This window comes from Haplochromis burtoni, unplaced genomic scaffold (genome assembly GCF_018398535.1).
Source record: "Haplochromis burtoni strain Fernald_Lab_line unplaced genomic scaffold, NCSU_Asbu1 Contig_110, whole genome shotgun sequence".
Classification (NCBI taxonomy): domain Eukaryota; kingdom Metazoa; phylum Chordata; class Actinopteri; order Cichliformes; family Cichlidae; genus Haplochromis; species Haplochromis burtoni.
This window is the reverse complement of record NW_024582471.1, coordinates 1846081-1869309: the sequence shown is the minus strand read 5'-3', so window position 1 is coordinate 1869309 and position 23229 is coordinate 1846081. Positions and strand designations below refer to the sequence as shown.

At 39.4% G+C, this 23229-nt stretch overlaps 2 protein-coding genes across 3 annotated transcripts in view; one reads left to right on the top strand and one right to left on the bottom strand.

The window, feature by feature from the left end:
* The first annotated feature begins 1238 nt into the window (after positions 1-1238).
* On the top strand, positions 1239-14347 carry ptpn9b (protein tyrosine phosphatase non-receptor type 9b). Its single transcript, XM_005928321.2, has 13 exons — positions 1239-1344; positions 3524-3667; positions 4472-4561; positions 4827-4951; positions 5395-5500; positions 5710-5820; positions 5913-6775; positions 6889-6985; positions 7420-7489; positions 9532-9610; positions 9726-9876; positions 10132-10339; positions 11673-14347. The coding sequence occupies exons 1-13, from the start codon at positions 1312-1314 to the stop codon at positions 11894-11896; spliced, it is 2301 nt and encodes a 766-aa protein (XP_005928383.1). The 5' UTR covers positions 1239-1311; the 3' UTR covers positions 11897-14347.
* A 1391-nt stretch (positions 14348-15738) lies between these two features.
* The window catches only part of adamtsl7 (ADAMTS-like 7), a 7857-nt gene continuing 366 nt past the window's right edge, over positions 15739-23229 (bottom strand). The window contains exons 2-12 of one of the 2 annotated variants that reach the window (XM_005928317.3): positions 22453-22582; positions 22167-22342; positions 21811-21916; positions 20671-20847; positions 20144-20273; positions 19017-19239; positions 17936-18109; positions 17636-17809; positions 17303-17482; positions 16499-16643; positions 15739-16161 (exon numbers count right to left, since the gene is read on the bottom strand). In XM_005928317.3, the coding sequence (XP_005928379.1) occupies positions 16007-16161; positions 16499-16643; positions 17303-17482; positions 17636-17809; positions 17936-18109; positions 19017-19239; positions 20144-20273; positions 20671-20847; positions 21811-21916; positions 22167-22342; positions 22453-22582 (1770 nt within the window). In that variant the 3' untranslated portion in view covers positions 15739-16006. The remainder of the gene's footprint in view (positions 16162-16498; positions 16644-17302; positions 17483-17635; positions 17810-17935; positions 18110-19016; positions 19240-20143; positions 20274-20670; positions 20848-21810; positions 21917-22166; positions 22343-22452; positions 22583-23229) is intronic. The other variant, XM_005928318.3, reaches the window with a different exon arrangement.

Here is a 23229-nt window from a genome sequence, read left to right as displayed (position 1 = left end):
TGTAGATGCCCAGGGCAGAGGTGATTGAAGTGATTGTATATACTGTTGCGTGGTTTCATTTACTGTACAGCAGTTTATTTTTCTTTTTTCCCTTTTTTCACAATTTAGCTATTCTTCCCCGACCATACCGTATACATGCTGATGACGCAAAGAACACACATTAGTATAATATACCATGTATGTGTAGTGTAAATAAAACTAATACTGATAATTGACAAATTAAATAAAATGTTGTTTAATACATGTTTTATGATGTTTTATGTTTTGGTAAAAATAATTATGCTCCAGGGTATTTACTGAAAAACACATAATGCCTTAAATTCAGAAAAATTACTACATCGTAAAATTTTCGAAAATTAACCCAGAAGGTATTGCGTCTCTTATGAAGTGCTACTTCTTTCCATTTCTTTTCTGGAAATAATGTGTAGAACAATATCGTCCTCTTCTTTTACTATAAGTTGGATATTTTATATCTATTTAGTCTGGTCTTGTTACAGTGAAAGTAAGTCTGCCTATTCAGTGGGGAGGAATAAAATATAGACCAAATATGACAGTAAACATTTATAATGTTTAAAGCTGAATATTCAATTCCGAACTTAAGATGAGTATGATCTACTCTGTTTGCCACGAAAGTGAAATCTGTCAGTCATAGCATAGGCCTTTACTCAAGTCTTCTTTCTTTCCCGTAAGTGCATATGAAATTCTGGGAGGAGCTATTTCCGTGGTTCAGAGAAATACTTAGGAAGTAGTGCCGAGATCCTCTGAACTGTTTACAACTCATATATAGAGTCACGGTTATGTTTGTCATGGTTATGAAGAAAAAGATGTATTTTCCTCTGTGCAAAAATTGCTCAATGTGAATATTTGCTTTGTGAAAAATTGCAGGAGATAGATATCATATGATTTAGGGACCATTTGTGGCTGATTGGCGAGTCTATGTATGACTGTATCATAGAAACAATGATTATCCCATACTTGCTAAAATTACTTGCACTTGGATTTTGTTTTACATCTCTGTTCAGATTTTCTCCCTCTAGGCTCATAAAAATTTCCCTGTATGTTAACTATTCTGCTTTAATATAGTCTATAGTTATTTTTACTGACTGTGTTTGGAACACTGTGCTCTAGAGTTACTGGACAGCAAAAGGAAGATGCAGCATGGGAAAAACACTACCATGTTATTCAGTTAATGAAACGCCAGCGGTTTGAGCTGGGGGAGATGTGGGCGGGGCTTAGAAGTATATCTCTGACTGCATGGCGTGAGCGAGCGGCTAGTGGGCGCGCCCGCTGCGACGTTGCGGAGGCTTCAACATGGCGGAAGCCCTGACAACTCAGGAGCAGCTGGTAAGAGTCTCTTCGTGATTTTTTTTTCCTTTTTCGTTTTCTTGTAGTAGTCATTGTGTACATTCGCCACCCTCAGTTTCTTCTCTAAAGGAGGTTTTTAAAAAAATCAGATTCTGTCGTGCGGTTATTTCTGGGAACGGGGCGGTGTAGTAAACAGCCCCGGCCCGTTCACAAGCCTCCTGTCGACCGACTCCGGTGTGACTGACAGTAGTTAGCATGTGTGTGTTAGCGCGATGGCGTTTGCTAGTAGTGGAAGGTATCATTTTACCGGCAGTCTGCCTTGAATGCTCACTTCCTGATAACTAGGCATTATGCGGACCACATCGATATGTTCATGAGTCTAAAGTAAATTAACCAGCGACCCACAATTCTTTACAGTTGGCCCTACTCATAGAGCTTGTAGTCACTTAATGGCTTTCGTTAGCCGTCCAGCTACCACATGCAACCTAGCCGCTAGCTAATGGCAGTGGCTATTGTTGACTTGCAGGGAATTTCCTAGACTGCAGTCTTACCAGTCTTTATAAATGATTTTGGGCTGAGCATTAAGGTTAAAAAAGATAAATCAATTGTTGTCTTTATTATTTATTGTCATTTTATACCATGACACGGTTAAAAATGACCAAAACCGCGACTTTGGACGAGTGTTTTGCTACGAGCCAACGAACTAGCAATATCCCGTCTAACGGATTTACTGTGGACAATTCATAGAAATGATCCTCCGGTTCGTAGCATTGTTTTTGCAATCACTTTCTAGTAAAAGGGGTGGGCCTGAGATAAATGACAAACATGAAATGTCATTCTGCGTTTCTGATTACAGCATTATATTACAGCTTCTGGCCTGATCTTCATCTACTTATGACAAGGTTAACGGATCATTGAGCAAAGTTAAAGGGCATACTTTGGATGCTCCCCAGATTTGTAGATCTTATCTGTTGATAGCTAATCACTTTCGCGCACACAGTAACGTCTGTCAACTAACTGCCCGCACCACTAACGTTTGTAGATTTTGGCTGCTCGTGTTTGTCGTCTTGGATTACATCTCAACCAAGGGAAAGCGATCATCCTGGTGTTGATGTACCGTTATTGGGTACTAGATTAATTATGTGGTCATGTAATTTAAATATGCCCCCTAAATAATGAGTTTTTCAATAGTTTTTGTCCCACTTAAAAATTTAGGCCCACAGTGATAATTCTCTTGATGTGTTAATACTTTGTATATAAGTATATTTTTTGCCAGTCAAGACCTTGCATCTTTTTGGCATATAATTAAGACTGTGCCAGGAAACTGCACACATTTTTCCAAATATTAGTCTTGGATTAGAAAAAATGAAAGTCTGCATTCTGGTTAATTTCCAGTATGCATCAATTATATGGTTATTTGTTATAATTCATCTATTTTCTGCATAGGAAAAATATATATACAGAGGCAGTAAAAACACCAGAAAAAAACAGTTTTGTTACTTATGGTTTCATAAAAAAGGTATAATAAAGACATTTTTATCAAATTATTTTCTTTGTAAAAAGGGAAAATGCATACATTTCTATTAAATAATGTAACAGACTCATGTGTTTAGTCATTCTCCAAAATCCCACGAGCCATTTAAACAAAACAAAGAAAACCCTGCACTGACATTTTCACATGGATAGTGCCACATGTTGGATGAGCATCTCTTTTGTTTAGGGCTACAATTAATAACAAATTTCATTATGAGACAAGGTGCTTAAGCATTTGGATGGGTTACGTTTGCCAAAAAACACCCGGTGGAGAAACACGGTATTTTGAATCATGTTTACAATGGATGTACATTTCTTTGTCCTTATTTGTGCACATATATAAAGCTTCTTTGTGTATAGCCGAAAAGTTAATTGTTGTCCCCATTTTTATACTTTTCTCTTGGTGCATTCAAATTTGGAGGATGGATTCAGAGTACTCGGAGCAAACAAGCTGACTGTTGTCTCTTGGCACATGAGTGCTTTTGTTGATAGTATCTTCCAGTAGCGCACACTTCACAATATTTAATCTTTGACAGAATTGTGTACTTTTCTTGTCATGTCAGCAATCATTCCCATATTATCTTTTGTTTTTTATGGATATCTTTCAAAGCCATATAAAGTTTTACACACAATTTCTCTTTTTTATTTTCTTAACGTGTGCCCATCTTTTCCCGTGTCTTTTCAGGCTGTAGAGGAGTTCCTGAGTGAGGTGCGGAGCAGGGAGCAGCCTCACAGCGCTGGGCTCGTCTCTCAACCTACAGCTGTTAAGTTTCTTATGGCCCGCAAGTTTGACGTCTCCAGAGCCATCGATCTTTTCCAAGCATACAAGGTATGGCATTGTTTCAACTAATGACAGCAACATCTGTTTACCTTCTGTCGTCACGCGAACCCCATCGGGCTTAATTTGTGCAAAATAGTTCCAATTTTTCAGATAAATATCACACATTGAATTTGTAATGATTTCTTAAGTGGTGTTTAGATATAAAATATAATAATCCTTAAAAATAATCATAGGTTTGTTTGTAAATGCAGGAAATCTTTAAAATGCATAGAGTTAATGCCCAATAAGTATATCTAATGACAGGGTTTCTGTTGGGGGGAAAAAAACCACAAGTTAGTTCACAGGTTATTACATCTCTCAATGTTAAACATTAAAATATAATTATAGTTATAACATGTAATTATTGACGCTTAAATAGTTATCTATTATCTGTTAAAGTTAAAAAAATGAACTGGAGTGGTACTTGTATCGCACTCAAGCAGAGCGCTAAGAGAGCTTTTGCACCACAACCAGCATTCACTAATTAACACATTCATACTGCACTTTTTTGTATGTCTTTAAATGCTTTTTACTTCTCACACACCTATGAATCACAATGCCCTGAACATACTTGTATAATACAGTGTATATAAAAATGTATGTTAATCTAATACATGCTAGCACTTTAGTGGAATAATTGAGTTCTGTTTAAAAACCAAAAACAACCCTTCAGTTGCAAGTTAATAAACTGGCTTTTGTAATACACAGACTAACAACTGAATACTGTTAAGTGTTTGTTTACATACTAAGTCATCTATAAGCTTATGACTTTCCCCTGTCTCTCCTGTGTCTATCTTCATGTATGAAAATTAGAACACAAGAATCAAAGAGGGCATAATCAATATCAACCCTGACGAGGAGCCCCTACGCTCTGAGCTGCTGAGTGGCAAATTTACAGTCCTGGTGAGTGATAAAGCAATGATAAATCACTTAACATAAAAGGAACTGTAGCTTATCATTTTGAATTAACACCCAAGAATACACAGAAAATTATGCAAGGTGGTGCTGGTCGTTAAAAAAGAGTTTTGTGTGTTTCTGTATGTGCATGTCACGGGGCTCATGTAAGCTTATTTTTGTATTTCTATGAATAGAAATTAAGTAAAGTTTTTATTTTCGATAAATTGATTTGCAGTGGTGTAACATGGTGATCTGTTAATATTTTTCCCAGCCTGGCCGAGACGCAAAAGGTGCTGCTGTAGCACTCTTCACCGCTCGACTTCATCGACCAGACCTCACCACCCATAAAGCTGTTCTCCAGGCCATCATCTACCAGCTAGACAAAGCCATAGAGAGGTAAAGCGTGAACCATAAATCAACGGTTTCCTATGACACTTTATCGTGTTATTTTGATCTGGTACAACAGTTCGTCCCCTGTGCTCTGATGTTAATTCATAAAGATAGAAATATCGATAAATGGGTTAATCATTAGCGTAACATGAAAAGTCCCTGGTTGAAGACCAGGAGGAGGTATAAACAGTTTGTCACAAGCTAGTCTATTTCATATGCCGATCTTAAGCCCACATAAATGGGAGGGTTGTGTCAGGAAGAGCATCCAACATAAAAATCTCTTGCTTTAGTGATTGATTTGAATAAAGGATCAGTTGAAAGGATCAGTTGAAAGTACCTTTAGAAATATAAAATAACTAAATGAAACACAGGAATTATAATAGATAAAAGTGTATTTTTAAGCACATTTATTTTGCTCTTTAACTTTAAAGATCTTCATTTCTTTATAGTGTTCAAACTCAAAGGGATGGGCTCATATTTATTTACGACATGACCAACTCCAGTTATGGAAATTTTGACTATGAGCTCTGTGTCAAGATTCTCAATTTGCTCAAGGTAAATATAAGGAGCATTTTTTTTTTCTCACGTTGTGTTTGATGATCTTGGAATTCAAAAATGCTTTTCGCCTTGTGTTTTTTTTTTTTTTTTTTTTTTTTTTTTTTTTTTTTTTTTTTTTTTTTTTTTTTTAATGTTTCATTATATTTTTATAGTGAAAAATAATTATATATTATATAATATATAATAAAAATATTTTCATTTTGCAGGGGGCCTTTCCAGCTCGTCTAAAATGTGTCTTCATTGTGTCCTCACCTCTTTGGTTTCGAGCACCTTTCGCGGTTCTTCGCCTCTTTGTACGCGAGAAGCTGAGAGAAAGGGTGTGTCTCTTAGTTTCATCAAGAATTTGCATCATGTATAAGATGTTTGTTGTTCATTATTTAATACTTACTTTTGTTTTTCTCCTCACCAGGTCTGCACAGTGAAAGCTCATGAGTTGGCAAGTCATATCCCAGTTTCCTCCCTCCCTGAACACCTGGGTGGGACATCCCAGTATAACCACGTGGCTTGGATTCAATCCTGTGTTAATGTAAACACAAACATTGTTCAGGGTGACACAAAAGAACATGACTGCGTGGGAAGCCTGTTGCGCTCTTATAGCTTAGAGAATAGCAACACAAGTGTAGATGCAACACTGTCCCACGCCCACATAAATACACAAATAGGTCCTGAGATAGCTGTGGCTAACTCTAACTGCTATGATGACAGCAACGCAAACCCACACAACCACTGTGTTGTGGAGAGCAGGACTCGAGGCCAAGGCCAGCACCAACATAGTCCAAATTCTGCTGTGGACAAATCGCAAGTGAACCACCAACACTGGAATGGCTCAGCAGTGAGCGGAGCCAACATGGCTGTCATTGGCTCCAGCGCCAATGCTAACATTAATGGTAGTGGCTGCCAAGCTCCTCCCCAATCAGACACTCCCCCTGATACACCCCTCTCAAAGAAAACTGATGGGGCTGTGGTGAGTGGCAGTGAGGGTATAGAGGAGGAGTATGAGGAGGGTGAGGAGGAAGGAGTGCCTCCGTTGCCTCAGAAATCTCAGCCTCGTCCACCCAACCAGCCTTCCTCAAAATCCCCACCGCTGTCCTCATCTTGGGGTCCTGATGATGAGAACCACTGCATGGAGGTGTCTGTTCACATGCCAGAGCAGGGAGCCATGACGGTGCATGACCTGGTGGAGTATGTGAAGAGGAAGAAGAAGAGGGGGATCTATCAAGAGTATGAGGAGATCCGCAAGGAGCCTCCTGCAGGCACCTTTGACTACTCTAAGTAAGACTTGTCAAGCTCTTATATTTTGTGTGTCTGTCAGTCTGAATTAAATGTATAATATCAGCCAGAGCTTCAGTTTGTTATGTAGCCTCACATTAGACTCATCTTTGCAGGAAATTGTCCAATCAGGTCAAGAACAGGTACAGTGATGTTCTCTGCCTCGACCAGTCACGAGTGCGACTGTGCCCACTCTCTAATGATGAGGATGAGGTAATAATTCATCTGTAGATACATTTCAATAAATAAATTATAAGTACAATACTAATACAATATTATTGTTTATCTCTGGGAATTAGTGAAGATTGCATTAGCATTTAGCTGAGATGAAATTCATGTTTATCATCGGCAACTGAAAGTATCTTATTAATTTAAGACATTGAATGTTGGCCCAGTCTGTGTATTCAAAATGTTTTGAATACAGGTGTATCTGTGTTTTGGGGTTGTTGTTTTTTTTTTCAGTTTTTGTTGTTGTTGTTGTTGGTTTTGTTCTTTTTTTCTTTTTTTTTTTAGACAGTGGTCTAAGTGTAGAATTATTTACTACAATTAAGGTTATGCACACTTTTTTTTTTAAAACTGTAATGTGTAGCATCTTCTTATCCAAGGCAAAATAACTGAATGGTGAATCGCTCTGCTGTGTTTTGCAGACATCAGATTACATTAATGCTAGTTTCATGGATGGGTACAAAAGGAGCAACGCCTACATCGCTACTCAGGGTGAGAAGCTGTTCACATAAGTTCCTGCTTTACTCTTTATTGCTTGTAGTTTTGCATATTTTTATGATGTAATGAGATGATTCCTTGAACAGCTCTTATCTTTCAATGAATGTAATTCTAAGTGCTTTAACTGGAAAACTGCATGACTCCTTCAGATATTTGTTTATTATGTTCTGGTCGTGATGTACGTCAAATGCCTCTAATGGGATTGTGAGATTGAATGGAGTGTGAAGATCCAAAGTGCCTCAACCCCTTTGAGCAATACTGTAGTTCTCCATACTGTGTAAAGAACTACAGTATGGATAATACTATAAATAGTACATGAGCTATTATCGCTGTTGCTCTCTTTATTCTTTTATTGTTTTGTCTGATCTCTACTGACTGCAACTGATCAGTCTTTCACTTTACTGACTTTCATTATTTTGGAATCTCAGCTGGCCGCATTGACAGATTTATCTTTTACATATGCCAGCTTTGCTCCCACTTCTCACCTCTTTTAGTCTAGAGCCGTACTGTGTTTCATCACCACCAATAATGTGACTTGTCAAGCTGTTTGTATGGTTTGTGCTTGCTCGGACTTCCCGGTCCGTCATACTTAATCCATCAACAGCAGTTCTTTAGTACATAGCCGCTTAGCTCCTACAGCTGTGGTTTTACCTTTCCGACTCTCTGTCGCTATTACATTTCTACCTGGAAGTATCTCTGTCTGTCAGAGATGTATTCATCCCAGTGAAATTTCACGTTGACTGCTGGGAGATTTTAGTATGGATATTATCTATATGTATATTAAAATACAGCAGTCTCTATCAGTAGTCAGTGTAAAATTTCCATATGGATAATATCATACAATATCAATAAGGATAAGCAGAAGAGGATGGGTAATGTTCTCATGCTGGACTTTACATTTTACTAAGATAGCTTTTGACTGATTATCTTTTAATGGCTATTTAACTCTATCCAAGACAAATGTTCAACATGTCACTTCATTTTAAGGGCATTAAATAGTCTTTCGGGTGTCATTGACAGCCTTCCCACCATAAACTCTTACCCCCGATGGTCTTCTTGGACTTTTAGATGCTCTTGCTTTAAAAACATAGGTTGTTTTTCTCCCCATCATGGTTTACTTCTGAATTATGCAAAGTGGTAGCAAAAAACCTATCTCTTGGAACACCACTACAAAAGAGTTGGATTTTGTTGTTCACAAAGAAATGTACAATAACCACATTCTTCATTAGAAGGATGCACGCTATCTACAGAAAAATCTACTTGGTACACAGATCTAATCAGCTCAGGTCAAGGGAGCAAAGGACCCTTTTCTGAATGGTCAGGAACATACTAACCTGGCTCTGCTGCCTCATCCTTACCCACCCTCTTACTGTAATTCTTTGATGTTATTTTTAAAATGTCAAAATAGACTAGATTTACCAGCAGCTGATCACTAACACTTCCCTCACTTTCATTCCCTTTTTAGTTTGAAACTTCCCTCTGCTCACAACCAGTATCATTCCTTGTTTATGTTCCTCATTGATTACTGTAACGTCTTTCTTTTTTGTTTCTCTATCAAGTCCATCCACAAATGTTATCTGGTCCCAATTGCTAGTGGTCATATCATAACCAGAACTCCCTCCATAAGTCATTTAGTAAAACTTCATTGACAAAATCACATTTAAATTTGTCTTTTATTCATCAAGATTCTGCTCCTCACCTTTTAAGCTGTTCCATAAACTTGCTTTGCAGTACCTCTCTTCTACTCTCAGATCCTGCACCGTGCCTCTGGAACTCCCTCTCAGACATCTGTAATATTGGCATTAATCCACTTTAAAATTTCCCCTCAAAACTCTCTTCTTTAAACTGGCATATTCACCTTTAACTGTCACATGAACCCTCTGTTCTTAATTAGCTTATATATTGTAAAATAGTTTTATTGGCATTGATACTTCCTTGGTTACCATTTTTTAAACTTTTCTGTGTAAGTTGAGCTTTAGTGTTTTGAAAGACGCCTAAAATAAAATGTGTCGTTATTATCATCTTGTGTCCCTCAGGTCCTTTGCCAAAAACCTTTGCTGACTTCTGGAGGATGGTTTGGGAACAGATGGTACTTATCATTGTAATGACCACCAGGTGAGACTCCAGTTTGGATTGCTGATGTAAACTTTAATGTAAGGATTTTTACAAATGATGGCACATTATTGATGTGTTGTGAATGAGATGAAAATGGATTTACTGTGTCTCTCAGGGTGGTGGAGCGTGGACGTGTCAAATGTGGACAATACTGGCCTCTTGAGGAGGGCAGGACTGAACAGCATGGATACTTCTTGGTCAGGAATACACACATCCAAGTGTTTCAGGACTTCAAACTTTCCCATCTTGAACTGTACAACACACAGGTAGAGCACACGTGTAGTTTACATTTCTTTAACTCAGTTTAAGTCTTTTGAGATGAAAAACTGAGATCGGAGTTTCATTTGTCAATTAAGAGTTTCTAAAGAGTTTCTTTAAATTGTGAGAATGCTTTGTCAGTAGAAACTGTAGAAATCACCATATCTTATTTTCCAAAACGGCTTAAACATGCCAACTCACAAGAAAGAAGTGACTATCTTCTCTCTTTATCTGCTCTCCTGTGAAACCGTCTGACCTTTTAGTCTGGAGAGAGGCGGGAAGTGTGCCACTACCTCTATGTCAGCTGGCCGGACTTCGGAGTGCCCAAGAGTGCTTCTGCTATGTTGGACTTCCGTGAACATGTTCTGCAAAGGAGGGAAGCTGCAGTCCAGACCTTGGGATCCACCTGGAGAGGGCCTCCAGGGGGCCCCCCTGTGGTTGTGCATTGCAGTGCTGGCATTGGCCGTACAGGTAAAGACTATGGATGCTCTTGGCAGCTAATTTCTTAATCGACCAATTAAGGGGGAAAAATTGACTAATCTAAAACTAAGAAACACTCAGATATCAAGTTAAATCTGAGAACCCTTCAATGGATAACCATTAAAACATTGACATCATTAATCCCGTTCTTCAATAATATATCTTGCTTAACTGTGCAGCACCTAACATTATCAACATTGAACATTGTATTCCAAATAGACAAGGAAGAGGGAAAAACACTGAAAATAAACCTTTCAAGTTAGAGTTGCTGCTCTAATTTGAGCCCCTCCTGAATGACTGAACTCGTCACCCTATCGCTAAGGGACAGCCCATCTACCCTTAAAGATGATTTTTGCTGCTTGTATCTACAATCTCATTCTTTTGCTTTTAAAAGAATAAGAGTGTTAACAAAAGATCAGACCTAGAGCAACATATTTATGGTCTTTCTCAATATTGATGCTCCATCTGGTGGCAGATGGCTGCATAACATTCAGTACATAGCAATTTACCAGCACTGGGCATCAATTCAAATGTTTACAATTAGATTACACTACTAGCACGTCTGGTACCGACTAGTAACACTAGGGATGATTAGTTGTGTAGTTGAATAGTTGCACACATCCTAGTAAAGACGTAGTCATCTGATTTAAATACTTTAAATATAGATTTATAGTGCTCTTATGCATCTTAAAGTAATCTCATCTGAGAGTTTTACTTTACTGTTTGAACCTGGAGCTGGTGCCACTTTAAATAAATGGTAGCTAACCTTTAAATAGCCCAAGAAATTGGTTATTAAGTTTAAAGCACAGAAGATAGTAAAGCAATCTGCATCTGTCCCATAACACTTAAGTATTTTTTTACAGTGCCTGTTTAGCTCAGAGGGCTGATACTGTGTAAAAGGCTTCTCTTTAAGTTAAAGGAAATCCCTGCAGCCAGCTGAAGTGGGAGGACATGTTGGTCAATCTTCAGCCTGTTATTTTAAAAGTACCTCACCAGTGTGTGAGCCACTTTTGTGTCTTTATATATCAGTGCCACTGCCTTGCCTTCCTAATTGTAATTCATGCAGTTGATATACAAAATTAAAATCCCACCAAATGTGAATCTGGTAAACAAATGTAAGGTATTGTGTATGCAGGTCGTATTGCCTTGTATTATTTAGACAATGACTTTTACTTGAATTACCTCTTCCCTTCTGCTGAGCTGTAGTCTTAACTTTTGCATTTATTTTTAGGTTTTAATCTGTTGTCTTGTGTCCAACAAAAACCTTTTTAATTGAGTTCTTTTAAGTGTAACTTCTCGATATTCATCCCTTATGGCTGTTTAGGCACATTCTGCACACTGGACATCTGCCTGTCCCAGCTGGAGGATGTTGGCACAGTTGATGTCTGTCAGACGGTGCGGCGGATGCGTACACAGAGGGCTTTCAGCATCCAGACCTGGGATCAGTACTATTTCTGCTACACAGCAATCATTGAGTATGCCCAGCGGAATGGGAAGCTGAGCCCAGTGCAGTGGTCTGACTCAGAGCTAGAGACTGACAGCGAGTGAGAGACATACGGAGGGTAATTAGATGAACAGAACAGTCAATCTAAGCAGAAGTCATAGGAATGAGAGTGAGGAGTGGCGATTCTGAGTACATAAAGGAGATGACTCTTCAGTCATAACAGAGAAGAGGCACAAGATGGCAGACTCCCACAGTTGCTCTTCCTTCTTCCCACGAGTTGATAAACTGAGAAGGCAAAGAGCTGGAGAAGAAAATTCAGTGCAGTGGAAACTCTGCATTGACGAGCAAGCTGGCCTGCCAATTTCCAAGCCCCTTTTTAAAAAATTTAGCAAACTACAGGGGGTTTGGCCTGCCCCGAACCTGTGTTGTCGACAAAAGCAGTGTACGAGTAGCATTTTTATATTGACTTGCACATGAGAAATGACAAACTTGAACCTTACCCCTAAAAGCCCTCCAAACCCGAATCTTTGGTCCTTTTTGTATTTCTTGTCTCTTCTCAACTCTGAACAAATCTGTGACTGCAGATAAAATGTGTGGGGTATGAAAAGGTGAAACTTGAAAACATTTCTTTTTGTTTTTTCTTGGTTCTCTTTGAGAGAGTGTTTGTGACAGATCAGTGTGTGAGCCATTTAGTCCATTTCCATGTTTTTGTTTTTGTTTTTTTTGGGGGGGGGTTCCCATGTTAATTTTTTCTATGGTGCATTTTCTATGTGAGTTTCATATTTGTGCATATGTAGACTAACTTTTAAAAGCCAAAGTCCGCAATCTGAATGCTTGGATGTACTCCTTACTGAGATATTATAGACTGAAGCCCATGTATATTCTTGTAACATACATTTATACATTATTGTGCATAATAACAATTTCTGAAATAACAGCAAAAAAAGCCTTGTTTAATATAATTGACTTAACTTTGAGGAAAGAATTCCTGTGTAGCGAGCCAGGCTATGACAAAATATAGAAGAGTTCTGGTTTTAAACTAATGTTGTATTTCAAATCTCTGATTTGTCAGGTCTAACATCGTCTTTACTGTTGGAGCGTTCTGATTGGACGATCTTAAGTAATTTGGCCTTAACTTGATTCACTGCCTCGTCCTTCTAAGACCCTGAACCATACCTTTAAACTGTACACTTTTATTTCCTCCCGTGGTTCTCCTTTTTTTCAATCTGACTCTTGACACCACAACTGTTGTTTGATTCCTGAGGTATGCTCTCCCTCAGATAATTGTGCCTTCACGTTTTCCTTAGCTTAATGTCTCGCTAGTAAGTAAAACCCAAACTAGTGCACTTGCATAAAACATGTTAACTTTGTGCCACACAGGACCCCCACATTTTGCCTATAAGTCCTGTACATAGCACACTATGTATAAATGACAAAGTAGTGAGTTATCTGGGAGTTGGCTTTGAGACGTGGTTATTATTTTATCATTTGACCTCAGGGGGTGTTTTTGCCTAGTGTCAAAGATCCATTTCTGGGTTTGCCTCTGGTAAATTATCATTTAAGGAAAAAAATCTATATCAACTTTATTTTGTATTTTTTACTGTATTGTATCCTACTGTATTTATGTCTTTGTACAACTTCTACATTATTGAAAATCCGTGAATGTTGGTACGATGCAACAAAGAATAACAGACCAGTTATTGCATTTGATAAGCTGAACAAATCGAACGAGGAGTGAACTATATATATTTTTCTTTGTTGTTCACAATGACATTGAGGTGGAAACTGTCACTTGCCATAGTATTTTCAGAACTGACTTGTATAAATGGTGATTGTTCAAGTTTAGGACAATAAGGGGTTGGGATGGGGGTGAGGTAGGGTAGGGGTCAGGTAAGCTAACTTGTGTTTTTAGAGAGTTTATCATAGAAACGGTAACGTTAACATCCAACTGTCTGGTCCCCTTATGCCAAGGACAAAGCAAAAACAAACAAAAAACCTATTAAGAGCAGAAAATGGCAAAAAAAAAAAAAAAAAAAGGACATGTGGTTGCATTTCTGTTCATATAAATATATATCTATATATTATTATGGGATAAAGTTTATCAGCATGGATAGAGCCTTGAATGTTTTTGGGGTACTGGTGTCCGAGCAATTTAGTAAAGACTTTTTTTTGGTGAATGTGGACCTTGCATCCTTCAATGCCAAAGGCCTAGGCTCAATCTGAAAGTGTTTTCCTGTCACACATCCTCAACAGCCTGCAAGCATGGACTTACTGGTGCAGTCTTGCATCCACGGACACCGAAAGACCCTGGAGCACCTTGGGAACATTGCTAATAAATATGTATAGCTACAAGATGGGAGAGTGGGTATGCAAGAGTTTTGATCCCTGTGCTACATTTAATTTGTTTTGTAAGAAACTGAGAATGCAATGTGCATTTGTCACTGGTGTTCATTTAATGTCTCTTTTTGTGCTTGAAGTTCATGCGATTGAATTACAGCCTTTTACATGCTGTCAGCCCAGCTGTCCCATTAAAGAAATGGTCTTACTATCTTAAATGGATACAAAGCTAATGTGATCTCTTGGCTGAAAAAGAGTATTGCAAAGATTAAATGTGTAGTAAGAACATGTCCACCTTTTTCTCTTTCATTGAAATTGGAGTTACAAAATTGCTTTCACATACAGAAATGGGTTGATGAGATCTTTGAAGTATTAAGCATTCAGCTAACAGTCTGTGGTCTGCTCTTTGCACTAGTGCAGAAATGTAACAGTTTAAGTATTAGTTACTCTAGTGCAAATGTAATGTACTCGAGTTCCCTCGTAGTTCTACTTCACACCTCCATTACTTTCACTCCACATTATTTATTGGCTATGGTGTGGCGCAGATATTTTAATTAAGGCATGTAACTGAGACTGAGATTCTAAAATATAAGGCATAACTTTATATTAAAAGTCCACCTCAACCTACTTGTCTTCCACATTAATGCATCATGGTAAAAACCTTAGGCATTACTCCATCTAAAATAACAGTTTCCAGTTAAACTGAGGTCTTGCGAAGTTATCTGAGATCCTGTGTTACAGTTTAAATATTTTCACACTGTTAGGCTTTGGAATCACCATTAGGTTTTAAGGATTCTGTTTACGCCCTATGACAGCTGGGATAGGCTCCAGCACCCCCCGCGACCCTGAAAAGGATAAGCGGAAGCGAATGGATGGATGGATGGATGGATTCTGTTTAGATCCCTTCACACTGCCAGTTCAAAACAGTATGACATAAATAAAGAATGGGTGACGATGTGACAACTAAGATAGTCAATTAGATACCTAAGCATGTGGCGAAAACACAAGGGGGAAAAAACTCTATAAGAACTACAACATGCTGCAAAAATAAAGTACAACTACCAAAACCTTTTGCACAGAGAGCGTCACCATTAAGAACCCCATCTTTATGAAAATGAAAAGTTACCACCACTAATTTAGCATGTTTCAATGTAGCCATTATTATGTAGTATTACTAACAGACGTTAAGGACATTTTAGTTAAAAGAAAATCATGTTGAGCAAAATCTGCCAGTTGTAGGTTAATTTCTTGCTATAGACCCTTCAATGGCTAAACTCGTCAGTGGTTCCAGAATTGGGCACAAACATTTTGCCGTGCAGCAGCATTAGATCAGTGAAAAAAAAAAAAAGGTAACGATGGCCTGCGCGGTCCTTTCATGCTGGCGCTTCATTTCACACCTGATCATGTCACAGCTGGCTCCTTATTTATCGAGACAACTTAACTCTAATGATATCAACCAGTCACAGACCTAAACCGGGAACAGCTATTACAAAGTGAATACATTTGATAGAAAGCAGGTATATTTGATCAGTTTTTTTAATAATGTTTCTTTAAACTTTTATATATTATTTAATATATTCTTTAATTTTGTAATATTTCTTTAATAAAAAGTGAAACAAAGCAGTAGAATACCAGAAGTTACAGAAACTTTATTAAGAATAAATATACAAGTAAACATTGAATGTGTCCACTTTAATGTTACACTTGGACTGCAGATTTGAAAATTGTGAACGTCCTATGAAAGAGCATGCGTGTTTGTCTGTGTGTTGTTGTGAGGACAAAAAAGTTTCAGGCATCCCAATTTTAAAGCTTCATTGTCTTCAACAGTAAGTTGATGTCATCACAGAGCTGTTTGTTCCTTGAGTTTCACTGCAGCATCACCTGCGTATGTGATTGTTTTGAAAAGAGTTGGGGTGTGTTTCCTGGGCACGAGAGCAGGACGCACAGCAGACACTTCTGTAATATGAGTAAACACACAGTCTGGCTTGAACCACCACCATGCAGTTATGATACTTATCACTGCATAATGGATCTGTGAAGGAAAAGAGGGGGGGAAAGGGTAAAGATATTTTAAATAATTGTATTTTCTGTCTGTTGTTTAGTGCAGTCATCTGCTTGGAGCAACTACTAAACTGGCTAACCTTGATAGAAGAGGTGGGACTAATTTAATCATCCTACAAGACGCCAAGACAAAAGAATCAAATGTACTGTATATGGACCACATTAAGCTCTGAGTTCTTTTTGTTTGAGGCAGTTGGATCTGGATCAGCATCTTCATCGTCTGAGCTCTCTGTGATGTAAGGGGTCTAACACTGACCGTGCAGTATGCAGCTGAACTGCTGTCGTACAACACTGCTTGGCATGCTTACCTATTTCAGCTACACAAGGCTGTTTGTTGCATTCTTCTCGACTCTCCAGGATAAAGCTGGGATCACAGCGATCGCTTGGGACGATGTTGTCAGCAAGACAACGGACCTCGCGCACGCGGAAGCCAGCATTACAGGTCCGTGAACACTGAGGTCGTAGGACGAAGACAGATTACACACAAACTAACCAGTTTGTCACAAATTGGTTCAGTTTTGTTTTTTAAAAAAACATGTTTTTAGATACTGAAAAATGCATTTTAATGGTCTCCTGTTGCACTAAAAAAAAGAAATCTTGTCCTTGGGATAACTGCAGATCTTTAATGAGGAAAAGTCTCAGTAAAAATGTAGAGTGGTCTATGACTTAAAGACATTAAAGGGGATACAGTGAAGCTGCAAGGAGTAGAGTTAGTCAACGTAAATGAGATTAAACATCCCATGCAAAGGAAAGAGTATAAGAGAGGTGAAGAAAAGAGGGCAGGCAGGGTGGAGTGGGTAAAGATGAATGTTAGGGATGATTTGTGACAAAAGGATAGCCACAAGGATAGCTGCAATGACAAAAAGACAGAAGGCCGAGGTTTAGGTGATATAACTGAGGATGGTGAGATTTTAATTGGGAGTGACCAGAATTGACAGAATTAGAAAGTATTATATAACAGGGGCAGGTCATGTTGACCAGTTTGGAGACAAAGTCAGAGAGACAAGGCTGAGATGGTTTGGATGTGTGCAGAGGAGGAATAGTGGATATATTGGATAAAAGATGCTGAATCTGGAGCTGCCAGAACTGATTTAGACGTTGGGTACACTTACCGCACTCCACTCCGTAACATACCACTGGACACCACATGGCTTCAGTCTGCAGGGCTGAGATGTGATTGGCTTCGAAAGACTGGAACATTTTAACTGGTCCACAACTTCCATTTGACCATCGCTGTTTAAAATGCAAGCCACACTTCGGGTCTGTGTGCCATTCCCACACTCTGCAGAACACTTAAATTACCCACACACATAAGTGAGTCTTCAAATGGATGTTGTTTGCACAGTTTGCAATGATGTGTGTGTGTGTGTGTGTGTGTGTGTGTGTGTGTGTGTGTGTGTGTGTGTGTGTGTGTGTGTGTGTGTGTGTGTGTGCATGTGAATTACCTGACTCCAAGGTCCTGTGTACCACTCCAGACGATTTTGGCATGGCCCTGAATCACATGATGTCACTTCTGGCGGGCGTTCCCCTTCACAGTTATCCAAAGGCAGATTTGTCACATGATCCATCAGGCATACTACAGACCTGGTTCGACTGCCTCTACCACACTCTGCAGAGCACTAAGGAGCATCACACACACATTTCATTTTATTTGGTCCCATTTTGAAATGTAACATTATTTTATTTGCACGTCCTGTCACAGTCTCCTCAAACACAATATCTAACACAAACAGTTTCAATATTACCCGCTGGCTCCAGATAGAGGTGAACCAGCTGCGTGCACAAAGTCCCATGTCACAGTTCTCTATAGTGTCTGGCTTCAGGTTCATGTTACACTCCTGATCATCATCCACATCGCCCTGGTTGCTCACACACACCACCTCCCTGGTGCGCTGGCCAACTCCACATGGTACTGAACACTGGAGGAGAAGATGAGAGATCTAGATTTGTTTCTCATGAAAATTACTGAGTTCCTTTTATTCAGTGACATGTAAATTCCTTTGCTGCAGCTATAGATTGTGAGTTATGCATGTTTGTCTTCCTAAATGCCCATTCATGGCTGTATTGCTGAAATGAATGGCACAAGATACACATTACACACAATGTTGTCAGCTAGTTATACTTTGCTGGTTAGTGGTAGTGCTTTTATTTTTACTCCTTTGGGTCTTCCACTCTTTACAGCTTGTATGATTTAATTGTTTCACATGCTCTACTTCTCCTGATTGGTCTCTGCACCTGGTCTTCAGCCTGCCCACCACCACTGCTGATTGATTCAAAGCTTCAGTCCTGTGCTCTAGTCAGGCTCCAGCTAATTGCAACAGCTGGCTTAAAAGAGGCAGCTGTGACTTTAGCTGTCTGGCTAGTTTTCTAGGTTTGTTGCAAAAATAACATGTTATATGTTGGCTGGTATGTGTGTTAAAATTAAACGTACCTTAAGAAGTCCTGTTCTTTTTTTGGGGGGGTCTGTAAGTTGTTATATTACCATTTTGGATGGTTTTCCTACTCTAGAGACTGGGCTAGCTATAGTCTAGAGTAAAACGACCATCACATGTACCACATTTGGTTGGTTCTGTCATTTTTTTCTGTTTCTTTCCATTTTTTTATGGTGTTTTGTGTTGTAAAACATTTTAACTGTGCCTCAGCCTTCTCCACACATACTAGATGATTGTCATTGCTCCGCTTTTCCTCTAGAGAGCTGAGGACGTAGCAGCAGTGGAGACTTGTCTGGATTACTTAAATACCTTAAGACTTCCCCCACGACTGATAAAATTACACTCCTCATACTACAGCTGTTCATAAGTATTCATGAAATGTGTGTTTTCTCACAGGGCTCCACTCTGATCGTATATCCCACTGACTGCAGATTTTCAGCTGGCACGTAGACTGGGTCACTGGCATGTCAGATGAACCGCACATCTCTGACTTCACAGTAACTGAAGTTTCTGTCCCACTGGCGTGAACGTCGGTGACTTGGCGGCAGATGACCTGGCGATGCTGGGTCCCAGGTCCACACCTTCTACTGCACTCTGACCACTCACCTACGTCCCAGCTGTTAGCCAAGAGAATAGAGACGTGATGTGCTTTAATGTTGATGCATAAGTTTACTAAAGACCTTCACCAAATTGTCTTTGTCCTAGCTCTGTCTTCTTGGTGACCACAACTACTAAGTTCCTCTTTTCCACAGTGTATCTTCCTCCCCTTTACCCCCAACCAGCCACTCCATGAGCCTGGTTCTGCTGGAGGTTTCTTCCTGTTAACAGGGAGTTTTTCCTTACCACTGTTGCCAAGTGCTTGCTCATAGGAAGTTGATTGCTGGGGTTTTCTCTCATGTCACTATAAATTTTTTACCTTACAATATATAAAGTGCCTTGAGGGGACTGTTATTGTGATTCAGCGCTGTATAAATTAAAATTTTGTGTGACCACTTCCCCACCATCTTAAAGGTTACTCGTTAGTGTTTGTTTTTAGAGAAAAACAGATCATACAAAAGGCTATCGCTGGAGCCCAAAAAGTGCTGCACAAATTCAGAAGTCTTTACTTTTCTTACTACTCATGTCTTGGTTTTATAGCCCTCTGTTTCTGCCACATTCCAAGTAAAAACATAAACATATATTTCATGATGACAGCAATCATGGATCACTGAGACTGTGGGCAAAATATCTGACAGACCCACAACCAAACATAAAGTTAATGTCCTAACATCTTGGCAGCAGTAAAGCAGAGTGGTATTTACCGCACGACATGAAAAATGAAGCCACACCAAAGAGATTTAGTGCGACTTACTGGCCGACTTACGGCTAGGACGTGTGCAAGTGATCAGGGTTCACCCCGAGAGTCACAGCACCATGTGGAAGTAATACTGTGTGCGTCATGTGTAGTTTATATGCAGCTCAGTCTGTGCATTAGCCACATCTAACAGAATAGGACATCAGGTGTCTGTGGGTGTTGCTCACTATGCAGGACAGGGCTGTATGTTGCAGTCTTCTTCCCACTTTGTTGTTTCAATGGCAGGGTGACAAAAGTCAGCGGGAACAGCCGTCTGGGAATCCTTCTCAACACACTCCAGGACCACCTGACGCTTGCCTGGCAAAAACACAGACAAACACCCAGGGGGAAAAATTTAATAGGAGAGTGAAATATATGTGTGCTTATGCACAGTAATGTAGAAGCCCATTGTCCTAGAGACTGTTTCAGCTAGCGACTTGATTTCTTTATTTTAGTGGCTCTATGGTGTAGTAGTTTACATATTTACCAAACAAGTGAGAGACCTCTGGTTTCATCCCGGGAGAACATACAAATCCCTGAGATAATATCTGCCAAATCAGACATGCAGAGCTGCCCACTGTGGCCATCTTTGATTGTGTAAGCTATTATTATATGCTTTTCTTGTCTTTACAACTTGCCATTCCCGATGGCCCCAGGTGTAGATACTGTTAGCACTATCAGATTAAGATTTGAGAACTATGAACTAACTTCTTACCAGTGCCACAGGTTGTGCTGCACTCTGTGTGCCCGTTTTTCATCCAGGTGTAGGTGACATGAGACTCAGAGTTCACAGTAGGGTAAGAGGTAACCTGGTTGGGATGCCATGCCTCCTTGATGATGCTTTGTTTGGTCTTGCCATCATCATCTGGATAGGAGAAATCTACTGTCTCAGCTACAAGAAAGTTAGAGTTTAGAGGTTCCATGTGCCAGAGAAGAAGTGGGCTAACTTAAAATATAATATAACTTAAAATGTAACAAGTACAACCATAAGGCTGCCACACCGGTGGTTTTATTAATTATGGCTACTAAGATCTGTTTTAAGGACTGTGTGAATTTGTATGTAGGCTATTACAGTGGACAAACACTAGACTAAAACTAAAGCTAGGTGTGAACGAAACACTTTAGTTCACTGAAATAAAAACAAAAACTGGACGCCAGAAAAAGATGTAAAAAGACTGTAGTTGCAAAACTAACTAAAACCGAATTTTGAAAAATATACACAAAATGACCTTATTCTTAGTTTAATCTGGTTACAGCTGTCAAACCAACAAGTGCAAGGGGGCTTTACTGCATACAGTAAATATTTATAAAATGAAACAATGCTCATAATTTTGCCCCTGTACATCACCACAGTGGGTTTTAAATCAAACAAGATGTGAATAGTGTAGGCTTTCAGCTTTGGTTCACGGGGTTTAAGAAAATATTGCATCAACTGTTCAGGAATTACAGACATTTTGATACCCTGTCACATTTTCAGGGGATCCAAAAGATATTACACATTTGACTGAGAAGTGGTTTCATGGCCAGGTGAGGCCTGAGGCCAAATCTGGCATAAGTGACAGCTTATCTTGTCTCAGTGTGTGGCAAAGGGCTCTTTGCCAGGAGAAGGTTTGACCTGTATCAACAATGTCAATTAAACCCTAATCAAATGATCAAATGAACAGTTTTGCTGAAAACGATACGAAACGGTGTCACCCTGCAGTGCGATCTTATCCAAACACAAAGAGAAGCCAAAAAAGGGCACATGCTGTCTGAGGGTAAACCATAGTCCTGATAATGAGATACTGACACTGTGGCCATACTGAGTAACTCAAATACAGCTTGTGTGCTTATGCATGTTAGTGAGTTTACTCACCCAGGGGAAGAACAGCAGAAGGTGTACCGGGCTCAGGAGCTAGGTATCGGTTTAAAGGCATGCTGTATTCATATTGCACAGTAGGAAATGGTTGTTGGTAAATCAGCTGTGAAAAAGAAAGAAAAAAAGATGAATGGCATCCAATAAGTAGTATTTTTTATACTATTTGTATTTGCAAATCTTAATAGGACTCCTTGGAAGGTATATTTATTTGCTACTTTTAATTCTGATAATTTGTCAGACATATAAAGAAACTAAATTGGCACTTTTATAACCTCAAATTGTTTGAAGCTCAAATTGTTTTTAATTTTTATGGGCAACTTTGTCAGATCAGTGTTTTTCATTTTCCATCTCACATAGACGTGCAGGTCCTCAGTCAGCGGCCCCGGTGCAGTGATGGACTCTCCATTACGAGACCGGATCTCATTGGGTCGTCGATATGTCAGATATGTTCCCAGAGCAACGTAGATCCCGGGTCTATTGATTAGCCAGTTTCCGTTGATGATGGAGACACCACGTTGGCTGAGCAGAGCTGGAAAATCCCCACGATTGTTTACTGCATTGGTGCTTGTCATTCTGGAAATACTTGTGCTATTAGATATGGTTATGTGTGTGTGTGTGTGTGTGTGTGTGTCTGTGTACCCAGATAATTTTGGCTCTTTTTGGTCTCCTGGATGCTGATGTTGCATGCTCCTGCAGGAATCTCTGCAATCTTATGGTAGCCAACGTGAAGGAAAGTCCGAGAAAAATTCCCCTTCACCACCTCAAACTGCTGCCAACAGATACACTGGCACATGTTTTATGCAAGCAAAGCCACAACACTGCACCTTTGTACATGTTCAGACACTTTCTGCTTACTCTCTTTACCATAGTTTCAGCATCACCCGAATTATTTTCAACAGTATAATCACAGATTCCGCTGGATCACATTGCTGTTCTTTTTCTCTCATTTTCACTCGTGAATCTTGCTCTCCCTCCTCTTCCTGGAAATCCCATAGCTCACTTGGTCCAACAGTTGGTTTGAATTGGGGAATCTTTCTGGTCTTCCTCTCCAATCTTCCACAGTGCAGATCTCTATTTTGCAAATGAGTTTGGCTCATCTGCTCCGTTCCTGTCATCTCTCTTTTAACATTTTCTCTGGTTCTTCGCATTTGAAATTTTATTTACAGTCTGATATTACTCAGTCTGTTAGTGATTACTCTCAGCCTGAGTGGCACAAACAGAGATGATCTAAAACAAACAGGACACCCCTCCACCCCCACCTCCCCGAGGGCAAACTCAGTCCCACTCCTGCCTCCCCAATCTTAAAAGATTGTTACTTGTATTTTGCATCAGAACAAGCACGATCTATATTACAAAGTAAGGATATAACTTAGCATGCCATGCCTTCCCCTTGAAGCTCATACTCTATACCCCCCC

Coding starts and splice junctions, on each gene's coding strand:
- ptpn9b (XM_005928321.2), top strand. CDS start 1,312: ATGGCGGAAGCCCTGACAACTCAGGAGCAGCTG. Junction 5,821..5,912: donor GCGAGAAGCTGAGAGAAAGG/GTGTGTCTCTTA, acceptor TCTCCTCACCAG/GTCTGCACAGTGAAAGCTCA. Junction 7,490..9,531: donor CGCCTACATCGCTACTCAGG/GTGAGAAGCTGT, acceptor TGTGTCCCTCAG/GTCCTTTGCCAAAAACCTTT.